This window comes from Garra rufa, chromosome 20, assembly GCF_049309525.1.
Source record: "Garra rufa chromosome 20, GarRuf1.0, whole genome shotgun sequence".
NCBI lineage: Eukaryota > Metazoa > Chordata > Actinopteri > Cypriniformes > Cyprinidae > Garra > Garra rufa.
This window is the reverse complement of record NC_133380.1, coordinates 11,203,412-11,229,904: the sequence shown is the minus strand read 5'-3', so window position 1 is coordinate 11,229,904 and position 26,493 is coordinate 11,203,412. Positions and strand designations below refer to the sequence as shown.

Genomic DNA, 26,493 nt, shown 5'->3' with positions numbered 1-26,493 from the left:
TATTTTCACTAGTCTAAATGGAAAATGTTTAGTTTGAATCAGCTTCTCTGTGAGGTACAGGGATGAAATGCTTGTAATGGATTGGCTGCTCAATAAGGAATAGCAGTAAAATGTTTGCATTGGATTACCCACTGACGGAGATATACAGGTAGATGTTTTATTTAAGCAGACTCTCTAGAAAACAAACCAAATGTGAAAGAACAAAGCAGCAGTGAAGGGTCCAGTTTCTTTAAAATTACCTTGAAGCTACAAGCTCAAACTCACATTCGCTCAGATACATTTTTTTTTTAAAGCAGGTAGTGATAAACCTCCTTGTCATCCAAGATTTCTTTCTTTTTTCAGTCGTAAAGAAATTGTTTTTTGAGGAAAACATTTCAGGAATTTTCTCCATAGTGGACTTCTATGGTGCCCTGAGATTGAACTTCCATAATGCAGTTAAATTGCAGCTTCAAACAATCACAAATGTGATCCCAGCCGAGGATGTAGGGTCTTATCTAGCGAAATGATCTTATTATTATTATTATTACAATTACTTTTTATGTACTTTTTAACCTTAAACGCTCATCCTACATCGCTGCAAAAGTATCGACCCAGTGTTTGCAAAGTGAACATGCAAAGAAGATCAAACACCCTTAATAGAGTAGTTCACTTCTAGAGAAAAAAATGACAGATACTGTACTCACCCCTTTCATCCAAGATGTTCATGTCTTTCTTTCTTCAGTCATAAAGAAATTATGTTTTTTGAGGAAAACATTTCTGGATTTCCTTCCATACAATGGACTTCTATGGTGCCCCAAAATTTGAACTTTCAAAATGAAGTTTAAATGCAGCTTCACGGGCCTCTAAACAATCCCAGCCGAGGTAGAAGGGTCTTATCTAGTGAAACGATTGGTTATTCTCTAAAAAATGTATAATTTATATACTTTTTAACCACAAACACTTGTCTAGCTCTGCTAAACTCTGTGTATTCCGGTTCAAGGCAGTTGAAAAACTCTCATTTTCACCTCCAACTTCAAAATTGTATTACATTGCAGCAAAAATACCGACCCAGTGTTTACGAAGTAAACATTCAAAGAAGGTCAAACGCCCTTTACAAAAAAAGGTAAAACAGTATAGGATGATTTTAAAGTTGGAGGAGAAAATGAGATGGGAATTTTTCAACGTTCCCTAACTGTCATGAATCGGAATACACAGAGTTCACGCAGAGCTGGACAAGATGAGTGTTTGAGGTTAAAAAGTATATAGATTGTAATTTTTCATATAAAATAACCAATCGTTTACAGCCCTTTGAAGCTGCATTTAAACTGCATTCTGGAAGTTCAAACTCAGGGGCATCATAAAAGTCCATAATAGAGAGAAGTCCTGAAATGTTTTCCTCAAAAAACAGAATTGCTTTACGACTGAAGAAAGAAAGACATGAATTTTTGTTCTGGAAGTGAATTACTCCTTTAATAAAAAAGGTAAAACAGCGATGTAGGACAATTTTGAAGTTGAATAGAACATACCAAAACTGTCTTGAACCAGAAAAAAACAGTGTTCAGACAGTTATTTAAATTAAAAGTTAAAATTAAATCTTTTAAATATACTTTAAAATATATGCAATAATTTCACATACATGCTTCAAATTAATGTAGAAACTGCATAAAGACAGTATATTTTAATATTTGTTAAATGCCATTTGCAAATGCCAATGCTATATCATTTTAAGACTGAATGTATCACTGATACCAATATTCATGATGTCTTTAGAAAAATACTTTATATTAAAGGTCATATACTCACAAGTTTTAGTTTACAAACATTCTCAGACAAACTAACCAGGATCTCACACGTACTACTTTATACAGTTCTTATTACGTCCTTCTCCTCAGACCTTATTTTTAAATGATTTCATTATACCAGAAAATGGTTCCACCAGAAAGGATTTTAACTGTAGTCTTAATGGTTTATATTAGAGTTATTTAGACTAAATTGCAGGCTAATCATAAAGCATACTGGAGAAAGTTAAAGCAGGGAGGCATAAAAGAAGCTATTTATTTCCTGCTGAATGATTGCGTGTTGATTTATGACCAGTTGATGTGGCTCCTACTCCTTGGGGTTGTGCATTATTTAGAAATACATCAAATGAAAAAGATTTGCTAGTTCATTATTAGAAGAAATGCTCTATGCAAAACTGATTTTCCCCCCAAGAGGAATACAGAGGTCACCTTGTTGTCGTTTTGTATAAAATGCAAAACCAGTAATTTTGAAAATATCAAACGAGTAGAAAATTACAACTGAGAATTGCTCAAACTCCAAAGATCTTTATAATTTAACACTCTTGAATTCTTTTAATGTCAGGTTTTGAAATTGGTGTTTTCAGATCCCAAAGACCTAATGGTGGCAAATCCAGTTCTCGAGATGGACAGAATCTTATTGTTTGGATTACTGTAGTGCCTCCCCATTGACTCTAGTTGTCTTTTCTTTAGTTTGGGCTTATTGCGACATCTCTGAAATCGATTTCCTCTGCGTCACCTCTGGTTTGTCTTCACGTGGTCCACCAGGTGTAAAGCCGCAGACTTGCACAAACCCACACATGTGTACGCATTCACACAAAATCAATATATTTCATTTCAGAACTCTCTCTTATCTGTTCCTCTGTGCTTGGATTGGTAAAGCAGATTAACCTATACTTTTTCACTAAAATAATACTGTTCCAAAATATGAAAGTCTCTTATCTCATACCATAAAGACCGGCTGTCAGCTTCCTGTAAAAGCAATACTTGACATCCAGGGTGAGATAACATTTACTTGAATAAATATGGTTTGGTCTGTGTTTTCCAAATCCATAATGTAAGTAGAATCCATGGTGGTTGTGATATTAAAATATTCATGTAATTATTGATATTTTCCTGTTGTGAACTGATTTTTCTCTCTCTCAGAATTAAAGCCAGCATTTCGAGGTTTGATTGCGAATTTAATCTTTAGCAACATGAAAAGGTCAGAGCCGCTGTGTTGTATTTTGTGCTTTAACACTGATCTCCAAGGCTTTTCATAATGTTCCTTTTTTCATTAAGAGCTTTGATGCCTTTGCTCTGCAAACCGCCCACTTTTTATCCCACATAATAAGATTTTGGTGTCCATTTAAAATCAATGGCAATGACTGGGAGGAGCTTTAGCGTAAGCCGCTAACAGCAGCTAATGTGGCAAGGAGGATTCATCATGTTGTGACAGATTCTATTAAACCACTCTAAAAAGGTCAATCAGTTCAGAAACGTGTTTATAGATATTTTCTCCCGGCCATTCTCGTATGCTGATCTGTCTCTGTCAGGCTCTAAAGTTGTTTGGCTACTCTTTAGGTGTGGTCCAACATGTCTTTGTATTTCCACAGAGCTGGAGGTGACCATGGAACGTATTGATTATGTTGGGCTAAAGCCGCTAAAGGCTTAATCAGATCATACTGTTGAGAAGGGCTTGTTTCTTTTATATATTCTTCTCTTTTTATATTACGAGGGCTAGATTTTTTCAAATGCTAGATGAAGAAGTATGACTATAACAGCGTAAACCCATAAGCCAAATGCATCGTCTTCCTAACTTTCATACCTCCACTTTCAAAGGGTCGATAGCTCAAAGTTAATTGACCTCCCTCTTGAACTTCAGAAACGACACAAAATGTCAGCTGTACCTTTAAAATGCAGAATAATAATGATTATAATTTAAAAATCAATACCTGCCGTCTGTGTATTGACTCTGTATCGGGATGAAAGAGCGTTGCAGTGTTGTACCATATTGATTAGCTTCCCTCACTTTAGCTCAGGGCATTCAAATACCATCACATCCCTTACAAAAAAAAAAAAAAGTTTATTCAAGTGTGCTATTAGTATACATCTTTTAAACCTAAAAAAGGAAAGTATACTTTCAGTCTACTTTTTATGCACTTCTCAGAAATGTGCTTTATGTACTTCTCAGAAATATACTTAAAATGACATATAGTCATATACTTGACTTATACTTAGAACGAGTCTAAATGTTGAGCCATTTTGTTCTGTGAGAATCCATGTTTTCATTGTTATATGGTAAGGGGCGCTGTCACATATCTACTGCACAGAGTTTCCAAAACACAAGTGAAGAAGAAACCGAAACAACAGATGCTTCCACAAGTTTTTAATAAGATAATTAGTCATGAAACAGCATCAAAACTGTAATGTTATGAAATAAATTGTAACCCGTGAAGAGGTAATAATGACTGTTAAGCTTTGGGGTGTTGATTGACTCCATCTACGTTTTGATTATCACTTTGAATCCAATTCAAAGTCTTTTTTTCAGCTTTTTGTTCAAAATGTTGTTTTATTATTATTATTATTATTTATGAAACTTACTCACATGAGTTTATAAAACAAATGCATGAAGCTAGAATAAAATGAGCTAGAATAGAAGCAGATACCCTGTTCTTTCTTCTGAAAATATATACAAATTAATACCTATATGAGACTATACATCAAAGTGTACAATTTAATTACAATTAGTAAACTATCAGTGTACCTATAAGTTTTAGTATAGTTGCAGTACAAACTAAAACCTATATAAACTAGTTGTGTACTTAAAGTTTACTACTGTTACACTTGAAGTATACATTTATATACTAGAAAGTGGGCCAATTTAGTCCCAAGGAGTATTGAAATAGTCCTACTAGTACACTGCCATTTGTATACTTACTATATAAAGTATACTTAAGAATATACTTGAACTTTACTTAAGTATAGTTAATGAAATATACTTGAAGTATACTTCTATTTGGTAAGGGATTGGCAAATAAAAAACAAGGAAGCTGCTAGACAACAGTTTGCAATTTCTAAGTTTAACTTCATACTAAATGGAGATTGTTAGGCTCATAGATTCTTTGCATACCTTGCATTTTCAGGTGAATATGAACCACTTTGGGGGATGCTGATATCCGTAAGATCTGGGATGTGTACTGTAGTTGGCCTATATTTTGCAGATTTCACGTTTTATGATAGATTGAGAACAATTTGTGGAACAGCTTATGTAACACACAATTTAAAGGGTTTATTTGAGTTTAGTTTTGTATGACTTCGTATAACACACAAGGTCTGATTAATTTAAAGTTAAATGTTAAAGCAGTTTTTATATAAAGGCACTTTACAGTTCACCAACTTTGTTTGCATGTCAAACAAAGTACCATCTCCTTTTTTTAATATAGCTTAATTCAAGGCTTAAGGATTTAATTTAAGTTTCAATAAGTGATATTTACAGTTCTCTCCGCTTTGTGTATCTCACTAATGAGAAGCTATTGTACCTTTCTCCGTCTCTCTCTTTCACCCTATCTCTACCTACGCTAAATGAACACATAAAAGCTAAGCCTATTGTTCGGTACACGGATTAAACACCTGGCCCTTCATCCTTGAGTTGAGAAGGTGAATCACTTGTAAATTAAGTTTTCCTGTCGTCGTGCACTGGGATGTTGGAGGAGAGTTCAAAAAGCATTGTATTATTCCCTTCTTCTCTAAATAAAACATACATAGAGCATTGTTGAATTAGATAGAATGTCGCACTATTTTTCATCCTTAGTCTCCTGTGTAATTTTTTAAGTGCAAAGGAGATGATATTATGGATGTTGTGGCAGAAATATCTGAGGGTATATCAAAATTGGCCATCCACCTGGGACCACAAAACCAGTCATAAGGGACAATTTGTTTTAAGTTAAGATTTATACATCATCTGATAGCTGAATAAATAAGCTTTCTATTGATGTATTTGGCAATCAGGAATCTGAGGGTGCAAAAAAAATCTAAATATTGAGGAAAATTGCCTTTAAAGTTGTCCAAACACTGCAAAAATGCTTTTCTTAGATTTTTTTTGTCTTGTTTCCAGCCAAAATATCTACAATTTCTTAAATCAGGGAGGATTTTCTAGATGAGAAAAAAACTGGAAAAAAGTCCAAATTAAGTGCATTTGTGCTTGAAACAAGCAAAATAATCTGCCAATGGGGTAAGAAAAATAATTTTGTTTTCAGTTTAAAATAACCCCTTTAAAGCTTACCCCATTGGCAAATTATTTTGCTTGTTCTAAGCAAAAACTCAAATTTTGACTTTTTTTTCTGAAAACAAGAAAATAATTTTTACTTGTCTAGAAAATCCTTCTTGATTTAAGATTTTTTAGATATTTTGGCTGGAAACATAATCTAAGTAAGAAAAGTTTTTTTTTGCAGTGAATGAAGTTCTTAGCAATGCATATTCCTAATCAAAAAATAAGTTTTGATATATTCACGGTAGGAAATTTACAAAATATCTTCATGGAACATGATCTTTACTTAATATTCTAATGACTTTGACATACTTTTTGGCTATTTCTACAAATACCTGTGAAACATAAGATTTGTTTTGTGGTCCAGGGTCATTCATTCAGACACAATTTTCAAGCATCAAAAATTGTATTAGTAAGTGAGTAAGGAAGTATAAAACTGGCTTTTCCAGAGATTGCTAAGATATTTTTTTCAGGAATTCACTGTTAGAAACTTACCAGAATTCTAATAATTCCCTCATTTGATGACCTCTAGGAAAACACATTTTATTCTGATTGCTGCCTTTAATAATTCTTAGAATGGTTGTGCGGGAACATTATATAAATCAATTTATCTTCCTAGCCTATTTTCCATTTTCTTTGCGAGTGTGCTTTTTGTTTTTACACAGTTGTGTTCTTACTGAATTAATTATTAATATTATTTTTATTTTATTTTTTTAATTGAGATAAATACGTTTTCCGTTGATGTATGGTTTGTTAGGATTTGGCCGAGATGAACCGGAGGGTTCAAGAAAATCTAAATATTGAGAAAATTGCCTTTAATGTTGTCCAAATTAAGTTCTTAGCAATGCATATTACTAATCAAAAAATAAGTTTTGATATATTTACAGTAGAAAATGTACACAATATCTTCATGGAGCATGATCTTTACTTAATATCCTAATGATTTTTGGCATAAAATTAAAATCGATAATTTTGACCCTTACTTTTTGATTATTACAACAAATACCTGTGATACTTAAAACTGTTTTTGTTGTCCAGGGTCATTCATTCAGACACAATTTTAGAGCATCCAAAACTATATTAGTAAGTAAGTAAGGAAGTATAAGACTGTTTTTTCCCGAGATTGCTAAGATATTTTTTTCATCCTTTGATGAAAAAAAACAAGCCGGGAACTCACAGTTAGGTGTAAAGAAACTAGCCAGAATTCTAATAATTCTCTCATTTGATGACCTCTAGGAGAACACATTTTATTCTGGTTGCTGGCTGTAATAATTCTGAGAATGGTTGCCCGGGAACATTATATAAATCATTTGATCATCCTAGCTTATTTTCCATTTCCTTTCCATTTTCTTTGCGAGTGTGATTTTTGTTTTTACACAGTTGTGTTCTCACTGAATGAATTATTAATATCAAGTTCAACAGCCTTAAAGACAACAGTCCACAAAGATCAACATCAGTCACATTGTACTAGCTTCTAATTAGGTATTAAAAAGAAATGCAAAAGAAATATATATTTATAGTCAGCTACGCTGACTCCTTTCACCTTTCTAGGAAAATTACGGCATGATTTTTATTTCTGTATTTTAATAATTAAAAGTAAATCATTGAATAAGCCAGTTCACATGATTTTTAATGATATTCCACTCATTTACACCATACCTCAGTCATGCTGGAAGCTTGTTAACTGTTAGTCAGAGGTTTATTCATGCTCACAGTCTGTGAGCAAGGGCTTAAAATTCACTTGGCAGCGAGCAAACATTCCAGTCACTCTCTCGCTCAGAAAAAAGAGGGAGATCTTTCTCCCTCTGTAAGTTTTCTCATACTTTCTCATTGTTTCATCACACCCTTGATCTTTCATTAACTTTAATGATGCAGACAAGATGAAGGAAATGAGTTTATTCTGGTTTGTATGCTGTCGGCGTGCGTTAGCTCAATGAAAGACAAACAGACTGGCCGCCGTCTTCCAAAAATCATTTGGCAACTTCCCCCCTACAAGCTCGGAGAGTGATTTATTTTTCAAGGATCCTTTAATAAAAATGACAAAACAAAACAGCCCAGCAGAGATGAATCAGCACACAGATGAAAGACTGAGAAGGTCAGAACTCATCAGAAAATCATTTAGTCTCATTTCATCATCACTGGGGAGCAAAGAACCAAACTCAGAGTGGATAATTTGTGCTAATATAATGTTTGCGTCTTACAAAGCACTGTATGCTAAATGGTGTCTGCAGGGCCTGGTTAGCATGGCAGCTGTTTTCTTGAAGAGCCTTTAATAAACTGTCACTGAACAATGTTGAAAACAAACATTTGTTTCACCGTACTGTTTGACCAGCATTTTAAGGAACAGCTTTGCTGGTTTAGGGTTAATTTGGAGTCAAATAATTAATACTTTTATTCATCAAGAAGGCATTCAGTTGATCAAAAATGACAGTTAAAACATTTAGGATTTCTACTTCAAATAAATGTTCAATTTTCTATTCATCAAAGAATCCTGAAAAGAAATGTATCACTGCTTCCACTAAAATATAAAGCAGTGCAACTGTTTTCAACATTGATAACACATTTCTTAAGCAGCTTTAATGAAAGCTTTCAAAAACCAAACTTTTCAACAGTATTTTACGTAAAACCTTTGATTTCAATATTAACGTAGTATCTATTATAGTAATTCTCCACTTCCAAAATAAATTGAAAAATCCTTATAATTTACTCACTCCCATGTCATCCAAGATATTCCTGCTTACTTTCTTAATTCAGAAAAAAAAATTAAGTGTTTTGAGGAAAACATTCCAGGATTTTTCTCCATTTTGTGGACTTTAATGGTGTTCAACGAATTAGAGGTTAAAAATGCAGTTTCAATGGAGCCTCAAAGGACTCTAAACGATCCCAGCCGAGAAATAACAGTCTTATCTAGCAAAACTAACGGTCATTTTCTTAAAAAAGTGAATATTTCTATACTTTTGATCACAAATGCTCATCTTGTCTAGCTCTGTGCACTCTGGTTTAAGTTTGTCGAAAAACTCTTATCTTATTTTCTCTTCAAAATTGTCCTACATTGCTGTTTTACCTTTTTTTTTTTTTTGTAAAGGGTCTTTGCACGTTCACTTTGTAAACACCAGGTCGGTACTTCCGCAACAATGTAGGACAATTTTAAAATTGGAGGAGAAAATTAGGAATTTTTCGACATACCCTAACTGTATTGAACTGGAGTGCACTGAATATTGCAAGCGTATCCCAGAGATAGACAGTACGAGCATTTGAGGTTAAAAATTACTGTATATAAATTGTGCCTTTTTTCCAAAATAACCAATCGTTTCGTTGGATAAGACCGTTATTCCTTGTCTGGGATTGTGTAGAGCCCTTTGAAGCTGTACTGAAATTGCATTTTTAACCTTCATTCAGTTGAGCAGCATTGAAGTCCACTATATAGAATGTTTTCTTCAAAAAACTTTCTTTGCGACTGAAGAAAGAAAGACATGGACATCTTTGATGATACTGGGGTGAGTAATTTATCAGGAAAGGTTTATTTTAGAAGTGGATGTAAATGTGTGTTTTTGTGTGCCCGTATTTACAGACATTTACAGGAAACAGTGACACAGACACAGTAGTCCAACACAAGCTCCCTCACTCAATCAGAACTCGATATATGCGTCTTCTGCCCCTTGAGGGAAGCCCCAAAGGAGGAATGGGTCTACGGCTAGAGGTCTATGGCTGCACATACAGTAAGTAATATCCTTTATGAACTAATCTTTATTGATTCTCCATTAGATATTATTACTTTTTTTTTTACTGAACTAATTGTATTTTCTATCCCATACTCCTAAACCTCACCATCACACAAAACTTTCAGCTTGTTTATATTTTCATTAATTTTGAGTTTTTTACTTAAAGGATTAGTTCACTTTCAGAACAAAAATGTACAGATAATGTACTCACCCCCTTGCCAAGATGTTCATTTCTTTCTTTCTTCAGCCATAAAGAAATTATGTTTTTTGAGGAATACATTTCAGGATTTCTCTCCATATAATGGACGTCTATGGTGCCCCTGAGTTTGAACTTCCAAAATGCAGTTTAAATGCAGCTTCAAAGTCGAAATGATCCCAGCCGAGGAAGAAGGGTCTTATCTAGCGAAACGATTGGTTATTTTCTAAAAACATTTACAATTTATATTCTTTTTAATCTCTAAACAGAGTACACACAGAGCTAGACAAGACAAGCATTTGAGGTGAAAAAGTATATAAACTGTCTTTTTTTTTTTTTTTTTTGGAATATAACCAATCGTTTTGCTAGATAAGACACTTCTTTGAAGCTGCATTTTGGAAGTTCAAACTCGGACATCTTGGATGACAAGGGAATTCTTGTTTATTTTATTTTATTTTTTTGACATATTAGAGTCAAATGTTTTCTTTCCATTAGTATGAAAAAACACTTTATGAAACACCAAAAAGCCCAAAATCTTAAACTTGATAGGTGTATGAAAAAACAATGTTTTTGCCTGCAGTGTCTCCCCTTAAAGGTATAGTTCACCCAAACTGACAATACTCTTATTAATAACTTACTCTCATGTCGATCCCAACCTTAAGACCTTTGTTCATCTTCGGAACACAAATTCAGATATTTTTGATGAAATCCGAGAGCTTTCAGACCCTGCATAGACAGCAAGACAACTAAAACATTTTATGGCTAGAAAGGTAGTAAGGACATTGAAAAAATAGTCAGTCTGGGCTGCTCATTCAAGAATGACTTTGCTCAGCCTTACTTATTTGAACCACAATTTACAGATGATGAACCAAGAGAATTAGACATTCTACTTCAGAAGGCCGGCTCCTGCTACTCATGCAACGTGGTACTTAGGTGTCGAAAACTGACACAGAAGAGAAGTTGTCATTAAATAAAAACATTATTTTAGTTTTCTTTGAGCAAGAAAGTGTTCTCGTAGCTTCATAAAATTACAGTCGATCCACTGATAGTCACATGGACTATTTTAACTATGTCCTAAGTACCTTTCTAGGCCTTGAATCTGGTAGTTGTGTTGCTGTCTATGCAGTGTCAGAAAGCTCTCAGATTTCATCGAAAATATCTTAATTTGCGTTCCAAAAATGAGCGAAGGTCTCACAGATTTGGAACGACATGAGGGTGAGTAATTAATGACAGAATTTTCTTTTATGGGTTTCATATTGATACTTGCATACACTGTCAAGAAGCATATTAAAAATAGTCTTTCTATTAGCATATTTTATACCATATTTCAAGATCTGAAGAAGTCAGCACAGCTTCATTTTCAAATCAACAGGAAGTATCAGCGCACACAGATCCTGGAAGGTCAGAGAAAGTGCAGAGAGCAGAGGGTCTTCTCACATTCTCTTTGATCTCCTTTTGCTGTCCTCCTCAGAGTCCGACGTGGCTGACTTCGACGGTCGCAGTGCCTTACTCTACCGGTTCAACCAAAAGTCCACCAGCACAGTGAAGGACGTGATTTCCCTGAGGTTCCGGAGCCATCAGGCAGAAGGGGTTTTGGTTCACGGAGAGGGACAGAGAGGAGATTTCCTCACTCTGGAGCTTCAGCGAGGAAGACTCATTTTGCATCTCAATTTGGGTGAGTGTGTGCAAGTGTCTTGATGGATCAAAGAGTGAATTTAGAGATTAAAGAAAAGTACCTGAGCGAGTTTAGACGCCTGGCTGAATTCTTTGCTTTTAAGTTCCCAAGTCTAGGTTCCTATTCTCTCTTTTGCTGTCCCTGTATAGATGATGCCAAGCCTCAGTCTACTGGTCGTTCATCTTCTGTCATGCTAGGAAGTCTGCTGGATGATCACCACTGGCACTCTGTTCAAATTGAACGCTTTAACAAACACGTCAACTTCACCGTGGACGGACACACGCAGCATTTCCGCAGTCTGGGACAAGAGGACACACTGGAGATAGACTATGAGGTGAGATCTGAGTGTAAATTAGTGTAAACCTGAAAATAATACATGGTATTTGTTTATACAACACTGAAAATATGATGACAGGCTTTTCCTAACACATGCTGACACAACAAAATACTTTAAAATAACTTTTTGTCATAGCAGAAAAAACAATAAGAAGAAAAGAATAAGATCTATTACTGTGACATGCATAAAGATATCCCGCTCCCTTGTTATCTGAAACCATGTTTCAAAACATTTTATTCAATCACTGTCACTGCAAGCTTATGAAAGCCTGAAACAAAGAGACCATAGAGAACAGAGTCGGTGATTTCAGGAATTTCAGCACAACCAAACAGATCCTTTGAAATACAATACCATTTAAAAGTTTGGGATCGTTGAGATTTCTTTTTAATACTTTAGAAAGTCACTGACATTCAAAAATACAGTAATATGGTGAAATATTACAATTTAAAATTACTATTTCAGTTTTAATATATTAAAAAGCAATTTTTCCTGTGATGTTATTTGAGTATTTAGTGTCACATGATATTTAAAGCAGTATTATTTCTTTAAAAAACTATTTTGGATAGTGTAGATACTTGTATCGCTATCAGTCTCATTTTCTTCCATTTTCATGTCCTTTTCACCTTCAGTTCTTCATTTCTTCAACCTCCTCCCTATCTTCCATCCCTCCATTTATTCTTTTTGTGTGTATAAGTGATTATTTCAAACATGAGAGCACACATCCCCTGTTTTTGTATTTTTTTACTCATTCACGCTTAAATGATTAATGGGTTCAATACTGAATGAAAATTGATACCATTTATTATAGATTAACCTCGTTACAAACAGCTAAAATATTTACCACTTCCCTCTCTCTCTTTTCTTTATTTTTCTTGATTTTTAAAAGAGCTTCCAATCTTGACAAGGGCAGCAGGGTATATAATTTGGAGATTGTGAGTGCCTATTTGATACTGTGCACCATTACTATCAAGGTGCAACACTCAAAATAACAAGCAAAAGTGCACCTACTACACCACCATCAAAGCCCAACTAGATATATGCTCTGAAAACACAGCAATCAACTTATCGATTTTATTAAAAGCTGGCCCAAAAAAGAGCCCTCAAAACTATTTTTTGGCATCAAAACAGTATTGTTACTGATCTCTGGGATATGTGGTTGTTTTGTGTGTTTGTGTGCGTGTGTGTTTCTGTGTTTGTGTGTCCTTATTCAAGCTCAGTTTCGGAGGAATCCCTTTGCCTGGTAAGCCTGGGACGTTTCTCCACGAAAATTTCCACGGCTGCATAGAAAACCTCAACTACAATGGCGTCAACGTTATAGACATGGCAAAAAGACGAAAGCCACAGATCTATACAGTGGTAAGCATGAACTTTTACAAGTGCTTTTGTATCGCTTTTCATCATGCCTATCAATTGTGAGAATCAAATGGCACCTAGTGAGTGTGAAGGCCATCAAATCTCACTCTCTGTCAAGGTTGTGAGTTGCAATCTTGCTATTCACAAAGTAATGTGAGACCACAAAAGCGTAGCTTTATTGATATTTTTATATTGTGTCATTTTAGTAACTTTATTCACACAACAGGCCTTTATATCTAAAGCAGTGTCACTTGGCAAATTACAGTAGCTCTGTGTGTGTGACTAAAATGTGTTTCTGCAGTTGTGTGAAGTTGTGTGCATCACACCATAAAAGAGCTCTCTCTTTCCCTAATTAACAGGCTGTGAAGGCTCTCCTCTTGTCCATTTCGCTCTTGCTCTCTCCGGGTGGTCTAATACACTTATCACAGAAAGGAAAAGAAGAGCAATGTCACATAGTGATCTTCATTTTGTCTTCCCCTCCCTCTTGTCAGAGGCATTTTAAGACAAAGATTTTACTGGCTTTTTGTACTACAGTACATGCTGAAGTGCATGCATAGATTGAGATGCTCCACACGTCACTAACTAAATGTTCATGCTATAGCTATTTATTATTTATACAACAAACTGTCATGGTACCATATAATTTAAGGCTGCAAGATATTATAATTATGCTTATTAATTGTGATTAGAAGGCTGTAGAATTGTAGCAACTGTATGCCATGTTCTTTTACACTTTTCAAAGCGATCTGACAACTTCATCTTTACAGAGATCCTCAAAACAATGGTAAACCACTGCATTTATAAACACATAACACATAATTGGTTTTAATGTTAATGCTGTAAATAGGTAACCCAAATGTTTTACCATTAAGAGATATTGATCTATAGGTTTATCAAGCTTTATGATTTTATAAAATCAAGGTTCCATTGGGTCCTGAAACTCTTAAAGTCAGTTTGATCAAATTTAAGGGCATAAAAAGTATTAAATATCTTAAATGGTAGAACAAAAGTCTTAATTATCCTTTGAAATGGTATTAAATTAGGAGCCTAGTGTGATTATTAAACTTCAAAAGGCGATATTTTATGCTGCATTATGCATGAATCTTTAGGGGTTTAACCATGTAGCGCTGAAACCATATTGTAATTGTTAGAATGGCCAAGGATCAGCAATCTCCATGTAAAAATGATCGGGCAGACCAAACCGTAAGTCGTAGAGACTTGAAACTTGGAGGGATGGTAGTACTCAAACCCATTTACAACATCACCAAGGCTTGCCATAATCGGTTTGACAGGGGTGCTATAGCGTATAGTCGTAGGCTCAAGGGTCTTGTGTTGTTGGAATTCTTTGCTTACACCAGGCTAACATGAACATTTTTGAACCTTCTTTTGCAAACTAGTCCTAGGTTTTTCACCCAACTAAAGCCAAACCAGTGCAGGAAGATTCTCTGAAGAGTGAATATCAATGATTATCAAAAAGATGGTAAAACGTTCAAAAGTGGCAGGGCCGCTTTTACGAAAATGGCTATAATGTTTAAACGGAATGAGATATCTTCGCCAAACTCACAACGCATCAGAACTGAATCTGAGATCATGTGAAAAAAGTCACAGAGCTTGGCCACTTGGTGGCGCTATAAGAGGAAAAAAACAAAAAATGGCCATAACTATGCACCCGCGTGTCCCATCGACATGAAATTCGGCGTATCTCAAAAAAACATGGCTATTAGACAAGCTTAACGAAGGCAGATTGGAACGAAACTTGGTGGGCTTCTTTAACTCACGGTCTGAGAAATTTGAAAGAAATCAGCCACTAGTTTGGTGATATCGCTTTATTTAAAGGTATAAACCAGGGATAGCCAATGTCAGTCCTGGAGTGACGATGTCCTGCAGAGTTTAGCTATAACCCTGCAAAAAAACTCACCTGCCTGTAGCTCTAGTAATTTGGAAGACTTGATTAGCCTTTTCAGGTGTGTTTCATTAGGGTTGGAGCTAAATTCTGTAGGACCGCGGCACTCCAGAACCGCCTATTACTGGCTTAAACAATTGTCTTTTGCGTATTTTTTTTTACACATATGCACAATATTCGTATCATATAATGGACTTCCTCATTCCAAACAACTTTGCCTCTAGAACCACTGCTATCAATCAAACCATTTGTTAAATGATTGAGAAAATCTACTTTAGCAAACTAGTCCTATAGGGTTTTCGCTCAATCTGGGAAAAACCACTGTAGTGCAATTTTCTGTACTCTCTCGGTCAATAAATATCAAAAAATGTTGAAATTTACTATTTTGGAAGTTATAACGGGGCCGTTTAAAAAAGGGACTGGTCCAAAAATGGCCAAAAGCCCATAAAGCCTAAATGAAAACTCACAAAACCTGGTGAGCGCATGCGACAGGTGATTCTAAGTTATAGGAAAATCCGACCACAGCCGGCGCTATAACAGTCATAATTATTAAAAAAGTATATTTATGGCAAATTACCTGTATTTGCCAAAAAACCTTTAAAATCATTGATTTAGGTGGTTACAGGCTTGCTAAATAATATGTAATATTTTTTATATGTGCTTTAATGCCTTAAAGCACTTCAACCCCTGTAATTGCTGCTTGCAGCTATAATTTTAAGTGTATCTACCTTTTTTTTCAGTGTAAGCTAATGGGGCTTCTCTCTAGGCTGGAAGAAAAGACTAACACCATTATTTATCACATTCAATATGTAGATAGTATTGGCACAATAATCTGTTTATTGCCTATTTTAAACACATTATCGTTATATGAGCTCAATACAATATTGATTGACCTTTAAGTCACATATATTGATATATTACTATATAAACAAACTTTAATACATATGTATATATTGAATGAAACATGTCTTGAGTATTTTAATTTTGCAGTTACCCTGATTTGCAGTTAAATGCAAGCCTGTTTAATTAAATAAGAGAATCTCAGATTGAATCTGTTATTATATTTTGAGATCATTTGGGTTTGTTCTGTAAGGACATTCAGTATTGTATAGTCTCAATTTTAAAGTCTAAAATTTGATTTAAAAAAACTTAAATTTGATTTTTAGAAGCCAATTAGTTTTTTGTCCAAGGCTTTAAACTCTTTATTGAAGATTTTTTTGCCAAGCCAATGGTAAATATGTTTACAGAGGCTCTGGAAGAAGAGCTGTCATATTGTTTGCCATTGGTTTGCAATGAGATTTTTGTTCACTAGTTTTTCAGCAAAACCGCAGACTTGATCTGAAACAGACCCCCTAGGGTCCACAGATCTAAAGAGTGTTAAACTATTTGCTAAGCTAAAAGAAAAATTACTTTTTTGTGATTTAAACCCATCTACCAGTACACATTTATTGCTTCAATAATTCAGCTACTGTGCACCATGTGCCCATGCTCAACATCAATATTATTTAATCCTCCTTCTTCCATTCTTACTCTACAGCTAGTTTTTGATTATCCTTAGGTTTAATTCTCCTCTTCATACTGTATATTCATCCTTTCCTTCATCTTTTTCCTCTTTCTTCTCTACTAAGGGCAATGTGACATTCTCATGCTCTGAGTCTTCTTCAGTCGCTGTGACATTCCTCAGTTCCACGGGCAGCTTCCTGATGCTCCCCGCAGATTACAGTATGGAGAGTCTCTCAGTACGCCTGCAGTTCCGCACATGGAATCAGGAAGGGCTGCTGTTCTCAGTCCCACTCTCTCGTGATCCGGACCCCATTAACCTGCTTCTGCAGCTCAGCCAGGCTAGGGTACTCCTCTTGCTCTCTGGAGGGCCACAAAACTCTGCTCAAGTGTTCAGCGGTAAGATGAATATAGGTCCCTATGATTTTCAATAATGTAGAAAACATGGACGGAATTGTGGAATCCACTACACAAACTCAAACACGTCTCTCGTGATGCTTTCAGCATCTGCCGTTTCACTATGAGGACATGAACGCGCAAATTGTGTCCCCAGAGCTGCTCTGAAACTCACTTCAGCAGCATTTGACCATTTAATTTGAGAAAACAGTTGTCAGATATACACAGAAGGTTAAAACTTAAAGGTTTTCATGGCAACTTGCCAAAATCAAAGTTTGGTTTAACTTAAAGAAATTGTGACAAGTCCAGAAAAATTACAGAAAAGTGGAATTTGAAAGAAAAAAAAATCAGAATTTCATAGGGCCCTATGTATAGAAGTAATAGTTCACTTGTGAATACATTTTTTGATATTAAATACTGAATGATAGTAGATGCACATGATTAGGTGATTCATTCGCCCCAGCTTTCATTTCTAAGGACTTGTCTAGTCTTGTTATGCTTCTACTGTTTGTGTTTCAGGTCAGAATTTGAGTGATGGACAGTGGCACTCCATAGCTGTCGAGGTCAAGGGTCAGAAGGTGTCTTTATCAGTCAACAACCAGAAGTCCGTCACTATGGAAATCAGTGGACTTATTCAGAGCATGCAAAGAGCAACCATTTTCATTGGAGGTATGGCATTAGAAATTGAAATAGCTAGTTTATCCTGATTCTTGGAAGGAGTTTCTGGCTATATTCAAATGAAGGAATAGAAACTTATTTTGATCTGTCATCTCCAAAGCTCCGTTCTAAACTAGCCTGATAGCTGCAGGCAAAAGTGATTATTACCCAAAACATTTTCCTGAATGCAAGGGACATTTTTTTCTTCTACCTTATTAACTCTAACCTCCATCAACTGAACGTTCCTCATATTGCTGAATAAAATACAGGCTTGGCAAGCTGAGCGCATTCTTCTATTCATTTCACACATAGCTGTTATTCCCAAATCTCCTGCTTTTTCTTGAAGGATTTTTTTTGTTCTGTTTAGTTCATTGAGGCAGCTCTAACCACATTCAATTACTGTAGAGGATAAATGCATTTTCTTTAAAGCTGTTATTGAAATCTTTGACTCAGACTTCCAATGTCTTAACTAATACTTCTAAATCTCTCATTTTGCTTACTTCAGGGACAATGGAGTCCTGCTGATATTTTATAAGCTGCTTTGCATGAATTTCTCAGAACAGAGATTTTTCTTTGTGCGACTTTGCATTAGTTGTGGATGTTGTTTTTGATTTAAAAGACAGTAAGTTGGGATTTTCTATTATTTTAGGCTGCCCTTTATTCCAGAGCGATTTCAACTGTGAAAACCCCAGCAGAGGATATCAGGGCTGCCTTCGTCTCCTTTTCATCAACAACCATCCAGTCAACTTCCTTCAGGTTCAGCAGGAAAGCCTGAGCAACTATAGCCAGATTAGCTTTGATGTTTGCAACATACAAGACAGGTCAATTTTCCCCATTGATTTTCTTGTGTTCACAGAGTTTTCTTTGTGTATGTGTGTATGTGTGTATGTGTGTGTGAGTGTGAGTGTGAGTGTGTGTGTGTGTGTGTGTGTGTGTGTGTGTGTGTGTGTGTGTGTGTGTGTGTGTGTGTGTGTGTGTGTGTGTGTGTGTGTGTGTGTGTGTGTGTGTGTGTGTGTGTGTGTGTGTGTGTGTGTACCTGGTATTCATCACGTTGTGGGGACCAAATGTCCCCACAAGGATAGGAATACCAGTAGATTTTGACCTTGTGGGGACATTTCTCAGGTCCCCATGAGGAAACAGGCTTATAAATCATGCACAATGAGTTTTTTTGATAAAGTAAAAGTATGCACAATCTCCTGTGAGGGCTAGGTTTAGGTGTAGGGTAGGTGTAGGGCGATAGAAAGTACGGTTTGTACAGTATAAAAACCATTACGCCTATGGAATGTCCCCATAAAACATGTAAACCCAACATGTGTGTGTGTGTGTATGTGTGTGTGTGTGTGTGTGTGTGTGTGTGTGTGTGTGTGTGTGTGTGTGTGTACCTGGTATTCATCACGTTGTGGGGACCAAATGTCCCCACAAGGATAGGAATACCAGTAAATTTTGACCTTGTGGGGACATTTCTCAGGTCCCCTTGAGGAAACAGGCTTATAAATCATGCACAATGAGTTTTTTTGAGGAAGTAAAAGTTTGCACAATCTCCTGTGAGGGCTAGGTTTAGGTGTAGGGTAGGTGTAGGGCGATAGAAAGTACGGTTTGTACAGTATAAAAACCATTACGCCTATGGAATGTCCCCATAAAACATGTAAACCCAACGTGTGTGTGTGTGTGTGTGTGTGTGTGTGTGTGTGTGTGTACGTACCTGGTATTCATCACGTTATGGGGACCAAATGTCCCCACAAGGATAGGAATACCAGTAGATTTTGACCTTGTGGGGACATTTCTTATGTCCCCATGAGGAAACAGGCTTATAAATCATGCACAATGAGTTTTTTGAGGAAGTAAAAGTGTGCACAATCTCCTGTTAGGGCTATGTTTAGGTGTAGGGTAGGTGTAGGGCGATAGAAAATACGGTTTGTACAGTATAAAAACCATTACGCCTATGGAATGTCCCCATAAAACATGTAAACCCAACATATATATATATATATAAATGTATTCTTTCATTGACATTTTCGAGCACCTAAGCCCACCCCTATACACTTCGCAACAATGTAACATGCAATTAAAAGTACAATCACAGGTATTTATTTCAATAACTGACCATTGAAAAGCAGTATAAAAATATTACAAACAAGTTGTGTTGCATTCCAAATCTTCTGAAGCCATACAATATATTTATGCAAAGAACAGAGTAAATCAAAAGGTTTTAATTGATGAAAATGGTCCCGCTCCCTTAACACTCTTACATCTCATCCAGAAAACCCCCTGAACATTAGCATGAGTGAAGCGGTCATGAAACACAAAAAAGCCAATGGCATTTCACAACCATAGCTGACATAATGCTTCTTCTGGCAGCAGTTTTTGAATTTGTGCACAGACTGCACACAGGATTTGAGCTTTACGGCAGGAGGAGCTAGATATTGTGTCTATTCCTCTTACAAATCGATCATTTTGCCCTGACATTTTTGCTTTTTTCATATTAATGGCTAAAGTCTGATTACACTGTAATCAGCATGAACTGGGCTACAATAATATGTAAGCAACATGAATGTACATGTTTTGTCAAAAACACAAACCATGTTTATGCATGGTTAATGAAAAACTACATGTTTTAAGATACTTAAATAAGGCCATGAAAGACATACAGAACATTTATTCACAAGGCTTTTGAAAACCGAATGCGGTAGGCTAGAGTTTTTTCTACAAAATGATGTGGAAATCAACCCCATTCACAGAAAACACTTTTGATTTAACTTTTGTAAAACATGATTTGTGTTAGAAAGGTTGTATGCGAGGGAGTGACAATCGCCATTAATATTTAGTAATTCACACCTGAGACACAAAGGGCCCTGTCCTAATGGACCATCACGGTGACTGTGACTGTCAGGAATGTGAAGAGAGTAAATTAATGTGGATTTTGATTATTTGTATTTTATTTACAACACAGTATAATCAAAACATACATAATGAAGATTGAGACTGTAGATCTTGGCCATAGTTTTATATTCTCTTTTATACTAAAAAATCATTAGGTTTAAGGGTAGGAGTTGGCTTACATGCTCAAAAATGTGTGCATCATATTGACATCAGAGGTTCTTATTTAAAGGAATGGAGGACCATGCATGTGTCAAAAAGTGATGCCAGTGGGTCCTGACCAAGCGTCAATATTTGATCAGTTGGAAGTGAGAATGTGTTTATTTGGCAGAATTTCTTTCCCTTTTCTAAACTCAAGTGAAATGTCTTACTTTTAATTAGTAGAAATATTTAATAATCAAACATGCAAGGATCAAGTAGAATTCGGTGAATAATGACCATTTCAATTCTGTGGATACCATGTAAATGCTAGGATGAGTGTGAGCAATAATATTAATTATTAGGCAATAGTTAGGCAATCACCATTACTGAATTATCACTGCATTAAAAATGATCGCTGCATTCATCCCAACAGGTGTTTGCCCAATCTGTGTGAACATGGTGGTCAATGCATCCAGTCATGGGACCAGTTTTCCTGTGACTGTTCTGGAACAGGATACACAGGAGCCACCTGCCACAACTGTGAGTTATGCAAAGCCCCAAAACAGCCTATGCCTGTGTGATTACTCAGATGCGAGCTGGGTTTCACAGTTTTTTGATGACAAAGTTAAAGTGGCTAGCAGTTCTCATTCTCAGATGCCAGCATTGTGTGGGAGAAAGAAGCCTACTAAATTTTACAGGTGTTAAATTAACTTTGACTTCAATTAAATTGTTATTAGTTTTCAGTAAAGTTGGTGAGGTCTGTCTTTCCCTATATTTTCATTTTTATTATTCATATAAACTGTATTTATCATTTCAAATGATGCTTATTGGATTTGTCCAATGCTGCTTACTTTTTATCTTTAAATCATTAGGATTAATTAGAGTATACATAATGCATCGCTTGACAGCTGCAAGCCTACGTGTCGTAAAACGATGATTTGAATCTGCGTTCACCAATTTATCCATTTAATTTTGGCATCTGTGTCTCTGATAGTATTTTGAGTAAGCTGTAATTATTTTCAGCAGATATATTTTTACGGTTCCTTGCTGTAATCAAATTTGTTGGATCAATATGTTCTAATCTTCCACCACATGCACCGTTTTATCATACGCTCAGGACTGTACATGTTTTTCGGGGGAGAGAGAGGCACGACAATGCCATCTGTTAGACTTATTGCATTAAAAGAGCGAGAAATATGATATTTCCTTTTTACAAGTCCTGCTGTGTGCGTCACCGTCAGCAAAACAACACGTGCAGCAAATTAGCTCACTCTACCGCACAGAGGACTTCTCTGTCATGACGAACAGGTCCCATGTAAACAATAATTACCTCTGTTTGCTAAATGAACTGTTGTTAGGAATATTCATTTAATATGTGTGACTGATTTAACAGAAATCTGCTATTAATGGCTGAACGATACTGCTGAATAGCAAACATTGACATCATTCATCTTATATGATTTCACTTCAAACTTTCAGGCAACAAAAACAGTGTTCTGGATCTCACTTGTGTGTTTACCTCCTACAGGCTCAGTTTCCCTGTGCCAAGCATGCTGATGCGCCAAAATGCAAGCATTCTGTAATTAAACACAACATAAAAAAAACAGCAGCAGATTTATTTCCATCATTTCTATGATTCATCATTTTCAGCAATATATGAGCGATCCTGTGAGGCCTTCAGGAAAACAGGAAGCCAGTCAAGTGTGTTTACAATCGACCTTGATGGGAGCGGACCTCTAGAGCACACTCAAGTCAACTGCACCGTGGCAGGTGACTGACCCAATTATGCATACTCAGCTTTGCACATTTCTTGACGTATTACACACTGATGTTCATCATCTTTCACATTATTGAATGATGAAGCTCAAAGCTCAGCACTTCTCATTTACAAACCTGATTCGGTGCATGGACAGGTGTGACCTCAGCATGTGTGGGGGACTGCCTGGAGAAATCACACATCTCATTAAGTGAGTTCAGCATCTCATGCGGCTGTCTAGTTCAGCAGGTTGGATCAGGGTTGGCCAACCTTCCTCTCGGGGAGTCTCCGGTGAGGCAGATTTTTTGCTCAGGCACCACACAAACATCCCTGATTCAGCTAGACTGGATCCAATGAAGCAGATGATGAGTGTTACTGAGACATCTAGATGACATGAAATTGCTGTGGTTTGGATGTTTTTGTGTTATCCCTATAGCCTGGCAAGCCAGACCCACATAAATGTAGGGTCTGGGCACTCTCCATAGACAGGGCTCAACCGGAGGGGTGGGATAAACGGTTGTCTTTCAAACTCCTCTCCACGCAATAGGATAGCGCTACAACCAATCAGAGACTTAGTCGGTCAGGTGACGTAGTCAGAGCGACGAAGATTTTTAACAAAAATCAGTGCACTGTGCAGTCTGTCAGCTAAATAATAGACATAGATGGGCACTAAACCTTTAAAAGTAAACAAAAACATGCACAGACAAATCCAAATTACACCCTGCGGCTCGTGATGATACATTGATGTCCTAAGACACGAAACGATCGGTTTTTGCAAGAAAATGAACAGTATTTATATAATTTTCTTTTTACCTTTGATACACATCCACGTCCATCTGTCATGAGCACGAGTTTAGCATATCTATGATTCGACTCGTCACATGTGAACGCGCTTTGATGTAGTATACGCAAACACCGAAAGGGGAAATATGTAAAAAAAAGTCCAGGATGAGTTTGCGCAAGCAAACGTAATCTTTTTCAGCTTTAAATGGGTTTGAACAACCAGGACAAGCGCAAGTAATTACCATTTTGAATAGCCGCTATATCCACAATCTCTTGTGCTGTGTAAACAATGAGTGTCGTATACACGCCACAGATCGCTTCCGGTGTTTGCGTATTCTACACCACAGCGCGTTCAGATGTAACGAGCTCCTGCTCAGGACACATGGACGTGGCTGTGTATCAAAAGTAAAAAAATATATAAATACTGTTCAGTTTTCCACGCTTAATTCACGGAACCAGGAATTCATGTCTGACTGAACTTATGGTCGCAGGTCAGTCGTCATCATGTTAAGCCCGCCCACCGACTCGTGATTGGCCCGGTACATCTTGGATTTTTCGGAAATTTAAGTGAATTGAGAGTAACTAGACTGACCTTAGAAGCAAATGTAATTTGCTGCCGCTAGGGGCGCGTCTAGATTCTAGGCTATTATCCCTAGACTGTGAGAGAATAATTTGGCCTACGAGTAGCGTTATTTATATATATATGTATATATATAGTGGATTATTAGTCATTTAGAGATTGTTCACCCACAAATTAAAATTCTGCCAGTAATTACTCACCCTCATGTCATTCCAATCCCCTAAGACCTTTGTTCATCTTCTGAAGACAAATAAAGAGCTTTCTGACTCTGCATAGACAGCAATGCAGCTATCATGTTCAAGGCCCTGAAAGGTAGCATAGAGATTGATAAAATAGTCCATGTGACATTAGTGGTTCAACCTTAATGTTATGAAGAATGAAAAATAATACAAAAATAACGACATCAAACATGTCTGAAGATTTCAACAGATAGGATGACTTGCAATTTTTTGCCCAGGCTTACTTATTTGAACCAGAAAATACAGATGATGAATTAAGAGAGATGGATGTTCTACATCAGAATGCTGGCATGCGTCGTGGTGTGCTCTTGAATGTGTGTCGAAGACTTCTTTGTGCACAAAAAGTATTCTCGTAGCATCATAAAATTAAGGTTGTATCTCCACATGAACCATATTTTCAATGTCCTTACTACCTTTCTGGGCCTTGAATGTGGTAGTTCGATTGCAGAAAGCTCTTGGATTTCATCAGAAATATTTTAATTTGAGCTCCAAAGATGAAGGTCTTAAACGTTTGGAATGACATGAAGGTGAGTAATTAATGACAGCATTTAATTCTTACTTTGACTTTTCTGATTGTTTTTTCTCAGAATTGTGTATTACAAACATGCAATTCTGACTTGTTTTCTCTGAATTTTGAGATATAAATATGCAAATATGACTTTTTTCTCAGAATTGCATGATATAAACTCACAAATGCAAGTTATAAAGTCAGAATTTTGGGATATAAACTCACATTTGTGAGAAATACAGTCAGAATTGCAACATAACTCACTATTCCTTTTACTTTTTTTGCAATAGCGAGTTTATTTCACAATTCAAGACTTTTTTTTCTCAGAATTGTGAGATATGTTATAATATCCCGTTCAAAGGGGGAAAAAGACATGTTCTCAGAATTCCGAGTTTATATCTCACAATTCAGACTTAATTCACGATTGTGACTTTATTTCTCAGAATTGTGAGTTTATATTATGCAATTCTAAGAAAAAAAAGTCAGAACTGCGAGTTTATATCTCACAATTCTGAATTTTATTTCTCAGAATTGTGAGATATAAACTTGTAATTCAAGATATGGTGATATATAAAGTTAAAATATCCAATTCTGAGGGGAAAAAAATGAGATGTTACCAGAATGGTGAGTTTATATCTCACAATTGCGACTTTTTTTCAGCTGCAAGTTTACATCTTGCAATTCTGACTTTTCTGACTTTTTTTCTCAGAATTGCGTTATACTTGGACAAATGCAAGTTATAAAGTCAGAATTTTGGGATATAAACTCACAATTGTGAGTTAATATTTCACAATTCTAAAATTTTTCTCAGAATTGTGAAATACACTCACAATTCAAGACTTTTTCTTCAGAATTATAAAGTTATAATTTGTGTAATTTACAGCTAAACAACTCACAGTTCTGAATTGCATAATATAAACTCACAACTGAGAGTTATAAAGTCAGAATTTGGGGATATAAACTTGCAACTGTGAGAAATAAAGTAGGAATTGCAAGATAAAAACTCAACTCTGACTTTTTTCTTAGAATTGTGAAATATAAACTCAAAATTCTCAGGGGAAAAGAGAACATGTTCTAAGAATTGTGAGATATAAACTCACAATTCCAACTTAACTTATTGAAACTTTATTTTTCATAATTGTGAGTTTAAATTATGCAATTCAACGAAAAAAAGTCACAACTGCGAATTTATATCATAAAAAAGTCATAATTGTTAGATATAAAGTTAGAAGTCTTTTTATTTTTCATTCAGTGGCAGAAAGAGGCTTTCATAAGATACAGCAAGATGGGAAAAAATAGTTTACCACCTCACCAAGACATGTGGGGGCAAGCAGATGCATCTTCCATCACCGGGAACAATGTGTTTTCTCACGTCTGTCAGGTTTCATCACCAATTTCGCCGACCTTGATTTTTGGCCTCTGACTTTACTCTCCGCCACATCAGATGCTGGGCTGATTTGTCTGTGAGATAAGACTGTAGTGCATTATATCATCACGCAGGGAAATTCAAGCCCCATTATGTCAGCAGCAGGGAGGAACGCAGGTGAAGGAAGAAAAAGTCAAGGAGCATGTCTGCCTGCGGAGACTGGCAGCGCGTACTAGCTGAGACTGATAGCTTCATTTTTCTTAGTTTCATAGGCAGCGGGCTTCAGCTCCGAGGTTATTGGAGCTGCAAGCCAAGCTGAGAAAAGTAAGCACCGGGAAACTGACGTACGCTGTGGCCACCTGCTGCACGTTGGCTCGGCTAAACTGGCTTTATCTTACAAAGTTAGCTTTCGTTGAGCTTTAGTCAGATTGCAAAGTTAGCTTTGTCACGGTGAATGCTTTAAAAGATCCAGAGTCCCAA

At 36.2% G+C, this 26,493-nt stretch overlaps 1 protein-coding gene across 1 annotated transcript in view; it reads left to right on the top strand.

Moving 5' to 3' along the window:
* The window catches only part of cntnap5l (contactin associated protein family member 5 like), a 92,986-nt gene that overhangs the window by 41,981 nt on the left and 24,512 nt on the right, over positions 1-26,493 (top strand). The window contains exons 4-12 of the mRNA XM_073825334.1: positions 9,596-9,743; positions 11,414-11,617; positions 11,767-11,951; positions 13,167-13,310; positions 16,839-17,109; positions 17,626-17,775; positions 18,413-18,584; positions 21,215-21,321; positions 22,432-22,551. Of these exons, the coding sequence (XP_073681435.1) occupies positions 9,596-9,743; positions 11,414-11,617; positions 11,767-11,951; positions 13,167-13,310; positions 16,839-17,109; positions 17,626-17,775; positions 18,413-18,584; positions 21,215-21,321; positions 22,432-22,551 (1,501 nt within the window). The remainder of the gene's footprint in view (positions 1-9,595; positions 9,744-11,413; positions 11,618-11,766; positions 11,952-13,166; positions 13,311-16,838; positions 17,110-17,625; positions 17,776-18,412; positions 18,585-21,214; positions 21,322-22,431; positions 22,552-26,493) is intronic.